The sequence below is a fragment of the Procambarus clarkii genome, chromosome 36 (genome assembly GCF_040958095.1).
Source record: "Procambarus clarkii isolate CNS0578487 chromosome 36, FALCON_Pclarkii_2.0, whole genome shotgun sequence".
Classification (NCBI taxonomy): domain Eukaryota; kingdom Metazoa; phylum Arthropoda; class Malacostraca; order Decapoda; family Cambaridae; genus Procambarus; species Procambarus clarkii.
In genome coordinates, this window is record NC_091185.1 from 12,721,864 (window position 1) to 12,740,326 (window position 18,463).

General features: G+C 41.5%; 1 protein-coding gene across 1 annotated transcript in view; it reads right to left on the bottom strand.

Annotated features, from left to right (window-relative positions):
- LOC123756207 (uncharacterized) overlaps positions 1-18,463 on the bottom strand; it is a 376,309-nt gene that overhangs the window by 216,315 nt on the left and 141,531 nt on the right. Inside the window, exon 5 of the mRNA XM_069336649.1 lies at positions 7,989-8,114. Coding sequence (XP_069192750.1) covers positions 7,989-8,114 — 126 coding nt within the window. The remainder of the gene's footprint in view (positions 1-7,988; positions 8,115-18,463) is intronic.

An 18,463-nucleotide genomic window follows, 5' to 3' on the forward strand; every position in this document is an offset into this window, starting at 1 on the left:
TTTTATTGACTCAGGTGTTCTGGACGACATCCTAACAATTTACCCAAAATTTGCTTGTCCATTTTAAAGAATGAAGAACAATTTCTATTTATACTCTAAGCTGCATCACTTATGAACCCATCCCTGCCCTTGTGTGGCAGTGCACAATAGAAAGTTGTTTTCACATATCCACACATTAAAACATTGATTGTAACCGTGATATATATGTGCTTCAGCCTACAGTTTAGACCTATTGTCTTATGTATGACCCTCTGTCCTGCGTGACAGTGAATACTAGCATTAACCTCAATTTAATAAGACTATCAAAATCCTCAGATTAGGCAAAATTGTAATTAATTTTGTCAATAAAGATGTTAATAATAATAATGTCATCATACTTCTGCCTGGGCCTTCTGCTCTTTGGTGGAGAATTGTAGATTACCAAGATCACAATCTTCCTCCCATCTGCTGTCAGAGTTCCATGTATGGAGCTTGTGCTTTCATTGGTACCCCGATTTTCCAGGTCTTCAAACTTCCATTTCCGCTTTATTAGAAGTGCCACTCCCCCTCCCTGTCTCTGTGTCCTCTCTTTTTTTATCACCTGGAACCCCTCTTGAAAGTCATCAGGGAGGGATCTGATGGGTATTGTGGGTCTGAGAGGCATAAGGGGGCTGAGAAGAGTGAGGCTAAGAATCAGATAGAGGTTGAGAAGTTGAGTTGGGGTAGAGGAAGAAGGCAGGTGAGGGGCAGAGGAAAGAATGAAGCATCGAGGGGTGTGATGGGAAAACAAGTTGTAAGAGTCAAGGGGTGTGTGCAAGGGGCAAAGGCGGAAACAAGAGGATGTGTAAGGAGCAAAGTGAAGTCAGAGAGGTGTAAGGGGGCAAAGGGGAATCAGTGCGAGAGGTGGGTTTTAGGTTAGAAGGTTCGTAAGTGAGGTGGGGGCTGAGGATGGGAGTGGGGCAAGAGGTAGGGTTATGAGGGCAGTGAAGAGGCTGTGGGGTCGCGAGGTGAGGGGAGGTCATAAGGGAGGTGAGGTGGGGGGGCGGATTAGGGGTGTGGAACGGGAGGAGAGAGGCAATGAAAAGTGAGGCCGCAGGGAGGTGAAATGTTTATGCAGGTGTGAGGAGAGGAAATAGAAAGGGGCTAGACATTGAGATGGAGCAGAATGTATTAAGGGGCAGAGGGGAATGAAGGGGTAGCAAAGTTGTTAGGGGTAGAAGCGGAGAGGAGGGAAGGGAACTATCAAGAGAAAGCGCCAAGGCGTTATGACAATATTACGCTGGGAAAAGACGAGGAAAAGAATTTGGGATGGGATGGTGGGGGGGGGGGGAGAAATGGTACCTAGTCATTTGTACAGTCGGGGATTGAACACCGACCTGCATGAGGTGAGATCATCACTCTACCATCCACCGCAAGTGGTTGAGTAGAAGAGGGATCGAAGGATATATGAGGATAAGGATTTGGGGTGGGACGGAAGGAAGAAATGGTACCTAGCCATTTGGACAGTCGGGGATTGAAAGCCGACCTACATGAAGTGAGATCATCACTCTAGCATCCACCGCAAGTGGTTGAGTAGGAGAGTAGGGATCAAAGGACTGATTTGGGGAGGATGTGAGTTGGGAAGGAGTGCTGGGGCGATGGTGGGTTACGTTCCACAGGTGTCACCTTGCCTTGAGATTTTGCTGTTTTTCCTTGGTCATGTATCTATCAATAATAACTTTGTAATAACCACCGCTGCCCTGTAGTAAATGTTTGTCTCTAATGTGTAGTCCACTGCCTCTTCATTAGAAGACTGCGCCACAACACGTGAACTTCAGGTATCATTATAAGCCCCAATTTAATAGGTGAGTTCCATCTTGTTTCCTGCCATCTCAGCACTAATATACCTCAACATTTCACCTAGTTCAAACTTTTCAATTTGTATTCTTTCATGCTTTAGTGTTGCCTTTGCTTAAAGTAATCCATGGATCATAAATGACCGCCTCCTCTGCGATCTACTTTAATGTGGGTTCTTACCTTACAATGTTGCAGTCCTTTATGATTATGTATAATTTTCATAATGTTTTTTTAGTAATATCTCCTGAATTGTACCTCATGTTATGAACCCCAGGTAGCCCGGTTCAACGATTCTACCAAGTTAGAGTTATTCTTCATACCTGATCAGAAATTAGGAGGTCAGAGGAAGGAAATATATTTGGTAAACATCAGTGAGTGACTTAAATGAGTACAAGCAGAGGACGGGCATCTTATAAATGTTAGTTGGAACAGGATGTTGATATTTTGTGACGTGATGTGACGCTGGCGGACATCGTAATGCGTCACTTGAGTTGTCATAGTCGTCAGGAATGGATGAACGCCACCGTGTCCTGGGAAGATAGAAGAATAATGTTCTGGATAATGTGTTTGAGTGAAGGCTACAGTGTACAACTGGCGAGGAAGCTGCGAGGAGGCGACGTACGTTATTTCTCAGTGATCATGAAGATATTAGAGACTACGTGAAGCCAAGTGGTGGTCGTGCCTGTGTGGGACTCTAATATGTAATACCCTCAAGTGAAGGAGGGTAACCAGGTGGTTACCTATGTGGAGCCTATGTAGTAACCTATGTGGTGCCTGCCAGGTGACTTTGTTCAAATCAGGAGAGAAGCTGTGAGAGGCAATCCTGAAGTGATTTTGTTGGACAACCGAGAGTGGTGCCATCTTGGAGCGCCAGAGGGCCACCGGGCTCCCTCACGTCCTGAATTCTGCGGTAAGCTCATTTAATTAGTTGGTAGAATATATGCCAGTGCTTGATCGTGTGCCCAGCGATCATAGAGAACGTATATGAATATAGGGTACATATTTTATTAGGGCAGTGACTGATATAAGGAGTTAGAGATAAGTGGAAATGCTGGAGAGAGGAGCTGCATATCTTCACTCGCTGGAGGTCAGTGAGTAACTGAAGCGTGTGGAGCCCCAAGCAGTCAGCATGGCTTTATTTCAGTATGGACTCGCTGAGAATGGGGGAGGACCCATTGCGGCAGAGCCGAAGTGTTCAAATGAATGTCGGACGGAGAAGTTTATTTATTGAAAATATATTTATTTATATTTTATTAAGAGGACATGTTATTATGGATTGATAATGGAATTATAGGTTTGTATGGGAGAAGTTAGTGGAGGAACTTCGAGTCTGAAGAAGACGATTATATGATGAACTCCAAATATATGCTGAACTCCGAGTGGAAGATGAACTGCAAGTGTGGAGCAGGACTTCAAGTGGAGGATTGGAACTCCACTGATATAGTGCAACTTCGAGTGTAGGAGAGCTACACGTTTCCTCTGTGAAGATATTTGGAGATCCAACAACTCCTGTATCAGTAACTTATACAGGGGAATTTAATAGATCATCCCATAACAAGGAGAATGTGGGGAAGTCACGGCAGCTCGAGTGGGTGTGTACTCATGACAACCAGGCCAGTTTGGAGCCACACCTCTGAATAAAGGTGATGCTGAACCGCCTCTCCAAGAATGAGATGATTATAGGGCAATCTCCCAACAAATAGGGAGATGTAGGATACGCATATGAAGATTTGTGAATCGGACAAGTATCTTGCTTAGTCAAAAACTTAATGATGGGTGCCCATATGGGGTCTTGTCTCTGTTCCGTCTAGAATTGCAGACGAAGAAGTGCTGTTCCGTTTACTTCAGTCAGAACCAGAGATGTATAGTGCTCTGGACGATCTAGGTGTAGATATCCGCAGAATTTATAACTAAGTGCATTCTGCAGTTTTCTGTTCTTGTTTGGCGAAATTTCACTTCCCAGTATTTCTACCCCATGTGTCCTATTATTACCATTATATATATATATATATATATATATATATATATATATATATATATATATATATATATATATATATATATATATATATATATATATATATAATGAAGAAGTTTTTTCAACTTATTACCACACTGAGACCAGTGATTTCTGACTGCTATCACTACGATGTTAGCCTTCTCGATCCAGTCCTTGAATATATACATGCGTTTGTGAAAAATAGTGCCATCTGTTGCACATAATAGCTACATGCACGCCATACTAAATGTCACGAATTCCATTTCAATGTTTCCGATCGCATTGATAAATTATATTTTCATAGATTCCAATCCCCTCTTCCTCCCAAACATTCCCCATTTCCCCATCCCCTTGTTCTTCCCACCATTCCCCCCTTCCCCTGTCCATTTGTCCTCCCCAACATCCCCCACTTCACCGTCTCCTCGTCTTTCTAACCATTCCTCACTCCACCATCCCCTCGCCCTCCCCACCCTCTCCCACTCCCCCCGTCCTCCTCGTTTTCCCTACCATTACCCCCCTCCCCCCGTCCCCTATTACTATCCAACATCCCTCACTCCCCAGTCCCCTTGTTCTACCCACTATTCTCCATTCGAATGTCCCCTCCATTCTCCCCTCCCCTGTCCCCTCGTCCTCCCCACCAACCCCCACACCCGTCTCGTCCTCCATACCATTCCCCACTCCCTCGTTCGAAGCGTTCCCAAATGATCTGACGTTCCCATCAGAAAATTGGGAACATCAAATGATCTGATGTTTCAATCACTGAAATATAAGAAAACAGTTAAAAAAATGATATGAGAAAAATGAAAAAATAAAAAAATAAACTATACTCACGAAATGAACGGTATGGTAAAAAACACAGCTCAATTCCAACCCAATGTCACACATCATAATTAAATCAAAATGAAAATAAATCGAAATCTATGAAAATTCCAATTATCAATGAAATCGGAAACACTGAAATGGAATTGTAACATATTTAGTATAGCGTGAGTTGTTCTTACATGCAACAGATGGCGCTAAATTAAAAAAAACACATGTTTTTACCTGTAACAGGTGTGGCATCTATGTAGGAGGTATATAAAAACATGCACATATTTGAATGGAACGTTGTGTCAAATATTCAAAGCAATCGTTGAAGAACTTTCAGAGATTACAGCGTGTGTTGCTCCCACGTCCAACAGATGGCTCTGTCTTTCAAAAAAAGCATGGTTTTCCCGTCACAGGTGAGGCATGTATATAGTAGGTACATAAAAACACGCCCCTATTCGAATGCAACGTTGTGTTAAAATTTGAAAGCAATCGGTAAAGAGGTTTCCCTCACATGAAAAATACACGAAAAACACAGTTCATCAAAAAAAGCATGTTTTCTTCCCGTCACAGACGGGACATATATATAGTATGTATATAAAAACCCGCTCGAATGCAAATGGAACATTCTGTGAAACTTTCAAAGCAATCGGTGAAGAACTTTCGGAGATTAGCGATTTATACCAAGTCAAGTCAAAGTCTGTTATACCAAGTCAAGTCCACATCTAATTCAAGCAAAATGCTTCCTTACCTCCCCTCTGGTAATCTCAATCTCTTCAAGTGGTGTCTGTTAAGATATTCCCTCTCCTAGTTCAGGATCTTCTCATCGCTCTATTTTGAAGACTTCCTGGAATCTTTCTGTATCTCCGTCTGCCACTACCTGTCTAATTATCTGTCTCCTCTCTATTTTCATGTCTTCCTCTCTGTTCCTCTGTCTGTCAGTCTGTCTGTCTGTCTGTCTTTCTCTGTCTCGCTGTGTCACTGTCTCCTCTCTATTTCCATGTCTTCCTCTCTGTTCCTCTGTCTGTCAGTCTGTCTGTCTGTCTGTCTTTGTCTTTCTGTCTCTCTGTCTCTGTCTCCTCTCTATTTCCATGTCTTCCTCTCTGTTCCTCTGTGTCTGTCTGTCTGTCTGTCTGTCTGTCTGTCTGTCTGTCTGTCTGTCTGTCTGTCTGTCTGTCTGTCTGTCTGTCTCTCTCTGTCTCTCTCTGTTTTTCTCTGTCTGTCTGTCTGTCTGTCTCTCTCTCTCTCTCTCTCTCTCTCTCTCTCTCTCTCTCTCTCTCTCTCTCTCTCTCTCTCTCTCTCTCTCTCCTACGCTATGTAAGCTTCCAGATTTCCTTGTTATTACAATGTAACAGCATAAATGAGTTTTGTCTAATCTATATAAATAAAAATGGAAATGATCGTTTGTTCAAAATCGCTAATCTCCGAAAGTTCTTCCCCGATGGCTTTGAAATTTTCACACAACGTTTCATTCGCATCCGAGCAGGTTTATATATATATATATATATATATATATATATATATATATATATATATATATATATATATATATATATATATATATATATATATATATATATACATATATATATATATATATATATTTATATATATATTATATATATATATATATAATATAATATATATATATATATATATATATATATATATATATATATATATATATATATATATATATATATATATATATATATATATATATATATATATATATATATATATATATATGTCACGTCTTTGACGGTAAAAAAAAAAACATGCTTTTTCTGAAAAACAGTTGTTTTTCATGTGAGGGAAATCTTCGGAACCTCTTTACCTATTGCTTTGAAATTTTGACATAACGTTGCATTTGAACAGGCGCGGCTTTTTATGTATCTACTATATACATGCCTCACCTGTGACAGGAAAAAAACATGCTTTTTCTGAAAAACAGCGCCATCTGTTGCATGTATGAGCAACACACATGCTATACTAGATATGTTACAATTCCATTTCAATGTTTCTGATTGCACTGATAAACTGAATTTTCATAGATTTTGATTTATTTTCATTTTGATTTAATTATTTTGGGTGAATTGCATTGGAATTGAGCTGTGTTGTTTACCAGACCGTTCATTTTGTGAGTATAGTTTATTTTTATATATTTTCATTTAATTTTTTTACTGTTTTTCTTATATTTCAGTGATGAGAACATCATGTTCCCAATTTTCTCATCATCAGACCATTTGGGGACATGAGACCATCTGGGAAGGCATCGGACGAGAGTGTGGGGAATGGTGGGGATGAAGAGGGGACGGAAGTGAGAGATGGTGCGGAGGACGAGGGGACAAGGGAGAGGGTAATGGTGGAGAAGGACGAGGGGACGGGGAAGTTTGGGATGGTGGGGACGAGGGGATGGAGGAATGGAGAACCGTGGGATGGACAAAGGGACAGCAGAGTGGGGCATCTGAGTGCTGTGATGCACTCAGGGGCGATGGGCATCTGAGTGCTGTGGCTCAGCACGCTTGAGCCACAGCAACGCGTGGCCGCGTACTGCTAGTATTTTACATAAAACGAGAGTTCAGTCACACAGGAGGATATCGGTAGCGTCAGGTTGTCGGCCCTATTATTATTCTAGGGTCACGCCTTTCAGGTGCAAATTGTAACAGGTTGCCTTTGGGGTCATGTCGTGCGAAGCCAACCATGATCCCTCCCAGGCAACATGACCCTAACAAGCCAACCATGATCCCTCCCAGGCAACATGACCCTAACAAGCCAACCATGATCCCTCCCAGGTAACATTAACACCACAAGTCACACCATGAATCCTCCTAGTCAACATTACACATAAGGGCCTTCCATGACTTTGGAGCATCATGACATTTACAAGTTATTCTATGATTCCTTCAAGCCAACACTATCATTACAAGTCGTACCATGACTCTTTCCAGGCAATATAACTCTTTCAAACCTGCCATTATTCTTTCCAAACAACATGCTATTAGAAGTGTAACATGACTCTCCCAAACCAGCATGACTATTAAGAGCGTCTAGGGCTTTCCCAGCATACCTTCACCATACATACTTGCTTCACCCTCCCAAGACAATATAACCATAACTAAGTGTTCCCAGCTATCATGAATCTTCTCAAACAACATGACCATAAATTTGCTAGACGTATCCCAGACAAGTGTTATCGTTTAATACCCATGAACGCCTCCCCGCCAGCCTATCCAAGACCTCTCACTGTCACCCATGACCCCTGTGGCCTACCACGCCATGACTGAAGTCCCACATACCATAAACACCTCTCACTGTCACCCATGACCCCTGTGGCCTACCACGCCATGACTGAAGTCCCACATACCATAAACTCATCCTGGCCGATGATGACGTCTCTGACAGCGTTGTCGACTTGGAAGGTGAAGTTATCCCTGATAAGCAGTTGACCGTCCATGTAGACCCGCCCTTCGCCTCCACTTGTGTCTCGCACCTGGTAAACAAGAAGGCTTCCTTACATGTACGCCAAAGGTGTCATTGATAGCAAGATAAACTGAAAGACAAAGTAGTGAGGAAAGCAGCAGAGGTGTGAGTGGGTAGTCTTCTCCCAGTTGACTGGTGTGAGTCAGCAGGTGCACACAGGCTTGGAACATCACTCCCGAGTGAACTGAGAAGGTGCGTAAGTTATATAACTTTAAATATATGATGTAGTCCATTGATATTTTGGGTATCTACTTATAACGTTATCTGCCTGGAGTAATATTGTTACAGAAGGTCTGTTGTGTGCCTATCGATTGATTAATATTGGCAGTATTAGCAACTGAGGGATGGCCGCCATCTTACTTGGGATGAAGCGGGGGAATCTGGCTCCAAGTGGGCGAGAGGACTCCTTGGGCTACCTGCTTGATGGGGTTCTGGGAGTTCTTCTACTCCCCATTTTGGGTGTAGAAGAACTGGAGTAGAAGAAGCTCCCCAAACCTGGGGAGCTTCTTCTGACAGGCAGGGGTCAATTTGGTTTTAATATATGACCGCAAATAGTAACATATTAGTGACATCATGTCCCTCGCCACCTTTAGATGGGCCTATGGGCTGCAAGCCGGCTAAATGCTTCCCCATATTAGTTAATCCATATATATATATATATATATATATATATATATATATATATATATATATATATATATATATATATATATATATATATAACTGAAAACTCACACCCCAGAAGTGACTCGAACCCATACTCCCAGAAGCAACGCATCTGGTATGTACAAGACGCCTTAATCCACTTGACCATCACGACCGGACATAATGAGGTGATAGCCGAGGCTATTTGAACCACCCCACCGCCGGCACTCGGATAGTTATCTTGGGCATAGCATTTTACCAAATCACCTCATTCTTTGGGGCAACACGTGAGGAACACAAATGCGAACAAGCCTGAATGGTCCCCAGGACATATGCATGTCCTGGGGGACCATATGCATTTTGCATATGTCCTGGGGACCATTCAGGCTTGTTCGCATTTGTGTTCCTCACGTGTTGCCCCAAAGAATGAGGTGATTTGGTAAAATGCTATGCCCAAGATAACTATCCGAGTGCCGGCGGTGGGGTGGTTCAAATAGCCTCGGCTATCACCTCATTATGTCCGGTCGTGATGGTCAAGTGGATTAAGGCGTCTTGTACATACCAGATGCGTTGCTTCTGGGAGTATGGGTTCGAGTCACTTCTGGGGTGTGAGTTTTCAGTTGCATATGTCCTGGGGACCATTCAGGCTTGTTCGCATATATATATATATATATATATATATATATATATATACATATATATATATATATATATATATATATATATATATATATATATATATATATATATATATATATTATTAAATATGACCGAAAAAGTAAGATTAATAATTCTAACACGAATTTTCTCAATCTTTCGTACATTACGCTTCACTGTTGGAGGTAAATCAAAAATCAATTCTCCAAAATTCACCTCAAGACTCCGCTCCAATATAGAAGCATCAAGAAATATGGACCAATAGGCTTTCTACAAACACTTCTATTCAATATCCATTGCTTCGTGTTCTGTCTTGTGTTGATGAAATTAATACCCTATTAATACTCTTGTTCTGTCTTGTGTTGATGAAATTAATACCCTATTAATACCACATTTTGTTCTGTCTTGTGTTAATGCCACATCACCCCTTCCACCTCACTCAAATGTAGATATAAAATCGGAGATACGTAAGTTCTATTCAGTTGTGTATTTGTGAACTAAAGTCTTTGAAAATGTAATAAGTTTTACGAAACGCGCCCGTGTCGCGTCAGACTAGAAATAAAAATGAATTTTGGAGAATTGATTTTTGATTTACCTCCAACAGTGAAGCGTAATGTATGAAAGATTGAGAAAATTCGTGTTAGAATTATTAATCTTTCTTTTTCGGTCATATTTAATAATATATGTCTACAGGAAAGACTGCTACCAAAATATACTAATATATATATATATATATATATATATATATATATATATATATATATATATATATATATATATATATATATATATATACACACACAGCTTTTTCTTAAGAAGTGCTGAAGGGTACTGAGAACTTTCTAAGCTCAAGTATCTGATACTAAAGACGTGCATGTTTTCATCTGACAGCCTTCAGACGAAATTACTTGACTAACTCACCCATAATATCAAGTATTCTAGTATTACCTAATCGACATTGTTCACTCACGACTTAATATTACTTAGACTTGAAGCAATAACACAATCTTAGAGATGTGCACGAGTAACTGTAATCAAGAGTGATCAGAGTATCCAATAATATCTATGTTATCTTACATTAACTGTCTTGAAGGGATATTTCTTATTATTATTAACATCTTTATTGACAAATTCAATTACAATATTGCCTAATCTGATGATTTCAATTAAGTCTTATTAAAGTGAGGATAATGCTGGTATTCACTGCCACGCAGGACAGAGGGTCATACACAAGACAATAGGTCTAAACTGTAGGCGGAAGCACATATATATCATGGTTACAATCAATGTTTTAATGTATGAAAATGTAAAAACAACTTTCTATTGTGCACTGCCGCACGTGGGCAGGGATGGGTTAATGAATGATGCAGCTTAGAAGTAATATAAATAAAATTGTTCTTCATTCTTTAAAATGGACAAGCAAATTTTGGATAAATTGTTAGGATGTCGTCCAGAACACCTGAGTCAATGAAATAGTTACACAGTTGGTGGTACAAGAAGCCAGGAGGTCTAAAATCTTTAACGGTTTCACATTCAAGAATATAATGTTCTTGTGAATGCATTAAAGGTTTACACAGAGTTTACAATCTGAATATTCTTGTAGTGGCTCAGCCTCACTAACCGGCCAAATGTGTCTATAGCCAAGGCGAATTCGCGCAATGACTACATCACATTGCCTGGTACGGTTACTGTGCTGACCATACAAATACCTATTATTACAAAAGTTATCATGGCTTTTAATACGGCAGCTTTCAGATCTCTGGGTATTTCTTAATTCTTCTAAATCTTAATTAATTTCTTTATTTTGTATGTGTCTAATAATTTCATTAGATAGTCCAAAGTCATAATCAGTGTTTTCTTTCCAGCAATTTTCTTTTCTTTCATTGACCAATCGATCTACAAAGTCGTGTTTTCCAACTCCAACATGGGATGGGATCCACACAAGTTTTATAGAATAGTTATTATCATTGACAAAAATTACATTCCATTTATATTACAAGCTACTTCAGACATACATTGTGATGGGTTATTTAAGGACTGCAGAACACTTTTATAGTCACAGAATATCACTCTACCACCATTGAGCTCAAGGTACTCAGTGGCTAGATAAATACCCAATAGCTCAGTCTGTGTCGTGCTTGCCCAGTTGTTCAATCTCTGTGTATTAGTCATGATCATTTCATTGCCTTTATATACTGCACATGCACAACCTGTTCTATCAGTGCCTAACTGCACAGTCATCAACAAAGGCATAAGATTCAGTTGGTTTTAGATTTTGAAGATGACTGACAATAGCTTCTAATGTTATACATCTCATAGTTTCAGTGTTATACATCTGTTTTACACTGATGGGGGTATAATGCAAAGAGACCAGTTGTTGTGCCAATAATCTTCTGAAACTGAATGTGTCTCTTAATCCTGATAAAACTGTTCACTATATTCCCCCTTGGAAAGGGATATTACTAATGCCTTTACATGTGATGGGAACTGACTCAGTCCCATGTGCCTTTGCAGCCGATACCTACAATGTCATCCGTCAACCTCTATCTCTCGCTAGTTTGTCTCACAAGTCCCATACGCAGAAGTGATGGACACGAGCATCTTGCCAGTACAACCTTGCACATAGTCATGTGTGGAAGTGAAGGACACGAGCACATTGTCAGTACAACCTTGCACATAGTCATGTGTGGAAGTGAAGGACACGAGCACATTGTCAGTACAACCTTGCACATAGTCATATGTGGAAGTGAAGGACACGAGCACATTGTCAGTACAACCTTGCACATTCCACATATTGTGGAAGTGATGACCCTAGAACAATGAGACCACCTGAGGCGCTGCCGCCTCAATGAAGGAATGATGCTTGCATGTAAGAGGCCGACCAGTGTAGCATAACAGTTTAATTTGAACCTTAGGGTTTCATTTCTCTCTCTGAATGTGTAGATCTACTGGTAGTCTCTCCCAGCTAACAACTGCAATAGGCGTGCGTGAAGGTAGGACAGACTTGTGTCGAGGTCTGTGTCGCACCTGATGCTAGTGTTCCTTAGTACCACGATGGCTGTATAACTTCACATTCACCTCACATTTTGCTGATGCCATATTTGCATATGTTGATTATATATTCCAGTGCCATATTTTGCATAAATTATTATAAGTCACATTGACATATTGTACATGCACATATTATAACCAAACATCAAATTGAGCTCCACGTTTTTCCTCTGAATTCTGGCATGATAGGAAGCCATGTTATTTGATTGGCAGTCTTATATGACACTAAGTCCACGTGAATACACGCCATGTTTATCAGAAACTAAATCCATGAATAAAAATGTGTTAAGAAATACCACTGACGTTTCCATGAAACCTCAGTCTTAAAAAAATTGCTACTCACCATTGGTTACTCTAATAAATGATGTAGTAATTATTATTCGCTTATATTATTTTATATTATTATAATCTCTTATAATAAAGTATTGGCTGTTAATAAATTGTAATACAGTTCTCCAAGTAGATCGCGACCTTGAGGAACCTGGTGTGTGAGCAGTAGTGCCATGCTGTGGGAGGCGAGGCAGCCTGTCTGAGGTGACTCTCACACTGACTGTCTGGCACATGTTACACTGACTGTCTGGCACATGTTACACTGGCTGTCTGGCACATGTTACACTGACTGTCTGGCACATGTTACACTGACTGTCTGGCACATGTTACACTGACTGTCTGGCACATGTTACACTGGCTGTCTGGCACATGTTACACTGGCTGTCTAGCACATGTTACACTGACTGTCTGGCACATGTTACACTGACTGTCTGGCACATGTTACACTGGCTGTCTGGCACATGTTACACTGGCTGTCTGGCACATGTTACACTGACTGTCTGGCACATGTTACACTGACTGTCCGGCACATGTTACACTGGCTGTCTGGCACATGTTACACTGGCTGTCTAGCACATGTTACACTGACTGTCTGGCACGTGTTACACTGGCTGTCTGGCACATGTTACACTGACTGTCTGGCACATGTTACACTGACTGTCTGGCACATGTTACACTGACTGTCTGGCACATGTTACACTGACTGTCTGGCACATGTTACACTGACTGTCTGGCACATGTTACACTGACAGTCTGGCACATGTTACACTGACTGTCTGGCACATGTTACACTGACTGTCTGGCACATGTTACACTGACTGTCTGGCACATGTTACACTGACTGTCTGGCACATGTTACACTGGCTGTCTGGCACATGTTACACTGGCTATCTGGCACATGTTACACTGACTGTCTGGCACATGTTACACTGGCTGCCTGGCACATGTTACACTGACTGTCTGGCACATGTTACACTGACTGTCTGGCACATGTTACACTGACTGCCTGGCACATGTTACACTGACTGTAACACGGGGAGGGTTTCTCTCTCTACTTCTCTTTCCTTCTATTCCCCCTCTACCCGTATTCTTACTTTTTAATCTCTACCAGGGACTCCAAAACTTTTACCAAAGCCAATTCCACGCCACGTGGTCCTAAGACGATTGACCGACTTAGGATTCTACAATCCGTTTGACGTGACCTAGGCTTTGAGCAAAACCCTAGAGTCGCCTCCGCCGCCACCACCAGACCAGTAACACAAGAGCAATGATCGAGGTCTGGATCGATCATGCTAATTAATCAACCTTGGGGCTTGATCCCCACTAGTAGTTTATAACCTCGGAAACTTGAGTGTGGAATTAATTACACGGGAATGAGGAATTCCGATTCGATGTTAGGATCGACGCCCAATCCAACTTTACCTCGTGTGGACCACGTGACCAGGACAAGTTCACATAACACATGGAAATAATAAAATGCAAATTATTAACTAATTAATTTATTAAAAGAAACTAAAACAAACTCTAAATATGTTCACTCCCTGTCACTTTTACACTCCCTACTTGACCTGAATGGCAAATGAGAAGACTATCCCTATAATTAACAATAGCAACTATACCTCTATGTTTTACCAGCTAAAGATGTTGGGCTGGTCTTGGGGAGAGGTAAGATGGTTGACCTCTCCCAGTTGCTCTGGAGTCCACACTGATCTCTTCCTCGTCTGCTCTAGCCCAGACTAGAGCAATGTATTGTTCCGCATAGTCTCAGTTTTTCCAAGTTACTTAGCCCGGTTTAAGTTATAACAATTAACCTCTGTTGTACTTAATTGATACAGACTGGTTGAATTATTTTACTGAAATTAAATTACACAAGCATCTAATGGCAGAGCTGTTCCCGATCCCCAAAATGGTTAATTGAACTTTGAGAAATAGTAGACATGTCAACCCTGATGACCTATGACCGCCGGTCACTCCGCCTTACAACTTAGATCTGATTCGTGACGTCACTGATGGTGACTTAAACTCAATAATTAGAATACTCTTGATATTGTACCCAGTACTATTATACAATACAATTTTAATACAAAATGAATAAAGGCTAATTTCTCTAAATTACTGAATACTATAGGATGGTTCATTATACAAAACTATGAACAAAGATGCCCGCCATTTGTGACTCAGACCTGCTAATTCCCAGAGGAATGTGCGTTGTTGAGAGGTCAGGTCCCTACTCGAACTTCTGGAACCTTCTGGAATAATTCTTACAACAGCCTAGTTTGTTACAACCCCCCTGCACAAGCACTTAGTAAACCTTGTTAATTTGTTAAAAATCACGAGGTTTAGAATCCAAACCCACAATTCAACTCATGCCACAAACAAAAGCTAACCTAACTAATAAAATTTGACAAATAATAGTCCAACATCATAATAAACATGTTCATATTTTTCTCAGCTGTCAACTGACAGCAATCCTCCAATATCAGGAAACATACATCCTATCCTTACTGACATAGCTAAATAACATGTCCCTACTCTACCATCAAAGACTAGCTATTGAACTCTCTTGGCTCTTCACTAGCCAAGTCCATGTGTCCTCTAGAGCCGGCCACACCGTGCTCAAACAACCATTAAAGTTATATCTTCAGACTGAACTTTCAGTCATCCGGGAGCGTACTACGGAACTATCAGGTTCACATCCGTGTACTAACCACTCCCCATCAATGTCAACCTTGACATGCTAAGGAACACACCTAACGTTTATTACATGTATCTAAAAATATAAAAAAAAAATCCTATACTATATCACAGGTTTCAGCTGACTGTACAGCCAAGTGTTCTCACTCGCTAAAAGTGTCAATGTTTATATTGGTCCGCCTCTCCTGTGTTCAAACATTCTGCAAAAGTAGCACAACATAATTTTCCATAACCGTTTGTTCTGGGCTGAGACAATTACACAGGGGCTTCGATTTTGATTACTGACCAATTTATAGAGTAAAATTTTCATATATTATACCAGAATTATTTTAAATCTGTTTTTCAACATTTATAAAGTATTGATTCTAAATCTGTTTTTCAACATTTATAAAGTATTGATTCTAAATCTGTTTTTCAACATTTAAACAAAAGTGTCCAGATATTCTTTACACAGATGTTCAGAGCCAACTTTGTTGTTTGTATCAATTGTTCATATTGAGTAATCGAGAAAAAAAAATCGATGCTGCTGGATGCTGAATGTAGTCGCTGACGATGACGGTGTCGATCTTGCTTCTCCCCATGTGTAGACATCAATACCTGGTCCTCTTGTACTCCCATCCGGTACTCCTGAATGACGACAGAGTGTAGTAGAGCTGAGTGCCAAGTGACAGCTGTAGAATACTGTTACTTCGGCCATTAATCTTGCTCTCGACAGTCCACACGCCTTCGTATCAATCACAGTTCACACGGCAGTCTTGATGTTAAACTTGACGGCGCAGATGACCACAGCAGAGCAGGACTGGATGTACCAACAGTGTCTCGTAGCAGGAGTGGTGTCAGAAGGTCGTAGAGGCGGGTTGCTTGTTTGCAGAACAGGTGAATCTCGTCTTCCATCATTGCTCACGTCATCTCCGGCGTTTCTTGATGTCACCAGGTTACTAGGCCGTAAACACCAACTGTGTATACCCTCGTACCACCGACTTTAGGCCAAAGGAGACAATTTTGCGACCTTCTATTGGCGAGTCCCGGTACTCTGTAGGGAAACCGTGCCTTCCACCTGTGACCGCCTTACTTCCGCTTTCTTGTTACTTCAGATGACGTAATCATTAATCTTCCGGCGAAACTCTTGAGTACTGCTACGCGCTTTCCATTACTTGACCTCTCCTCCAACACTGCTGGAATGGCTGCAGTCTTGATGACGCAGCAGGTGGGTAGTGGTGATCTCGAGACAGCTACCCCGGCGTTCTATGGCACCTCCGGTGACTGCTATAATGTGGACAGCTCGCTGGCCCTGACAACCTCGTTATTGACGTGAGGCGTCGGCCGGGTGACTCTTGGACAGTCACTCATCCCCAAAGTAACTGATGTATGGGTTACTGGGTCTGGTGGGGGGAGGGCTTTGTGTAACGTGCCTCCCCCCTCGGTCTTTACAGACAAGGGTTCACGTGTGGCTGGAACAACTGGGTCGGTGTACCAATCAGACCTGGGAACAGACAGACACAACACAGCGGAAGCATAGATATACTCTGGGTTTGGTGGAGGTGGAACCCAAGAGCACGGTAAAAGTTGCTACCTGAGTCAAGTATAGACATAGTACCCCTCATTGCCTTTACAGGAAAATCTAATGAATACTAAATTATACTAACCAAGGAAGTTACTTTACTGTATAGCGCGAGATCTCGTCACCATAGGGTGGCGAGACTGCACCTGACTACTGATGAGCGATGACAGAGGGTCATCCTCATCTTCTGACTCGTCGGTGAAGCCATGAGTCAGCATTGCTGAGTCAGGAATTAGACCCGCTGAAGGCAGTTCTAATTCCTCTCTAGCATGATATTGTTTCAATTTATTTACGTGAATTGTCCTTTCCACCTGGTCCTCGAACACTCCTTTTATAACAAGATTAACCGGCCCCGCCCTTTTAATTACTCTATATGGTCCTCGCCACCTCGGAGCTAGTTTCCTGCTCTGATTGGCGGGCGCAGCCTCATTCACTCTCAATACGAGGCTTCCTTCCGTCAACTCAAGAGGGCGCACTTTCTTGTCATAAAAATGAGCATACCGAGTCCGTGCCTTCTTGGACGCTTCAGCTGCAATATTCCATGCATTTCTCATTTTTCCAAGGACCTCTGAAGGATAGTCCTCCCCGTATGCAACATTATGTCTGTTAAGCAGACCTGAGGGGAAATTGCATGAATTACCAGTAAACAAATGAAGTGGTTGGGTGTTAATTGATTGGTGGATGGCAGTATTCAAGGCGAACTGAACATATGGTAGGTGTTCATCCCAGGTGTTCGCATCATGTTCAGCAAGGATTGCAAGCATATCCTTGACTGAACGATTAGTCCGTTCCGTCATTCCGTTTGCTTGTGGGTGGTAGGCTGTTGTAAAAGCCGAAGTTGTCTCTAAAATCTTACAAACTTCTCTAAATATATTCCCATTGAATTCTTGACCCCGGTCAGAGACTAAAACTTTAGGAGGTCCGAATACAGTAACGAACCTACGCAAGAACGCATCTGCAACCGTACGAGAATCCTTCTGAGGTAATGCAACTAGTGTAGTGTATCTAGACAGATGGTCAACTAGCACCAACACATATCTGTTACCTGAATGACTGTGGTGTAAATCAATCAGATCGGCCCCCACACGATCTAACGGTTCACGAATTTCAGGAAATTCCTGAAGTGGGGCTTGTACCTTAAGGGTGCCTTTCCTCCTCTGGCAACGAGGGCACGACTTCACGAAATTGATTGCCTCAGAAAGTAATCCTGGAAAATAAAATAGAGACTTTGTTTTTAAGTGCGTTTTAAAGATCCCCGGATGCCCTGCAATTTTTGAAGCATGCGCAAGCTTTAACGCTGATGACCGCAACGCGTCCGGAATAACTAGTTGAAATACTGCCCTATCATTCTGGCTATTCACATAATACAGGACGCCCTGTTTCATTTCAAAATCATGAATAGGTAACTTCTTTTTCTTTTT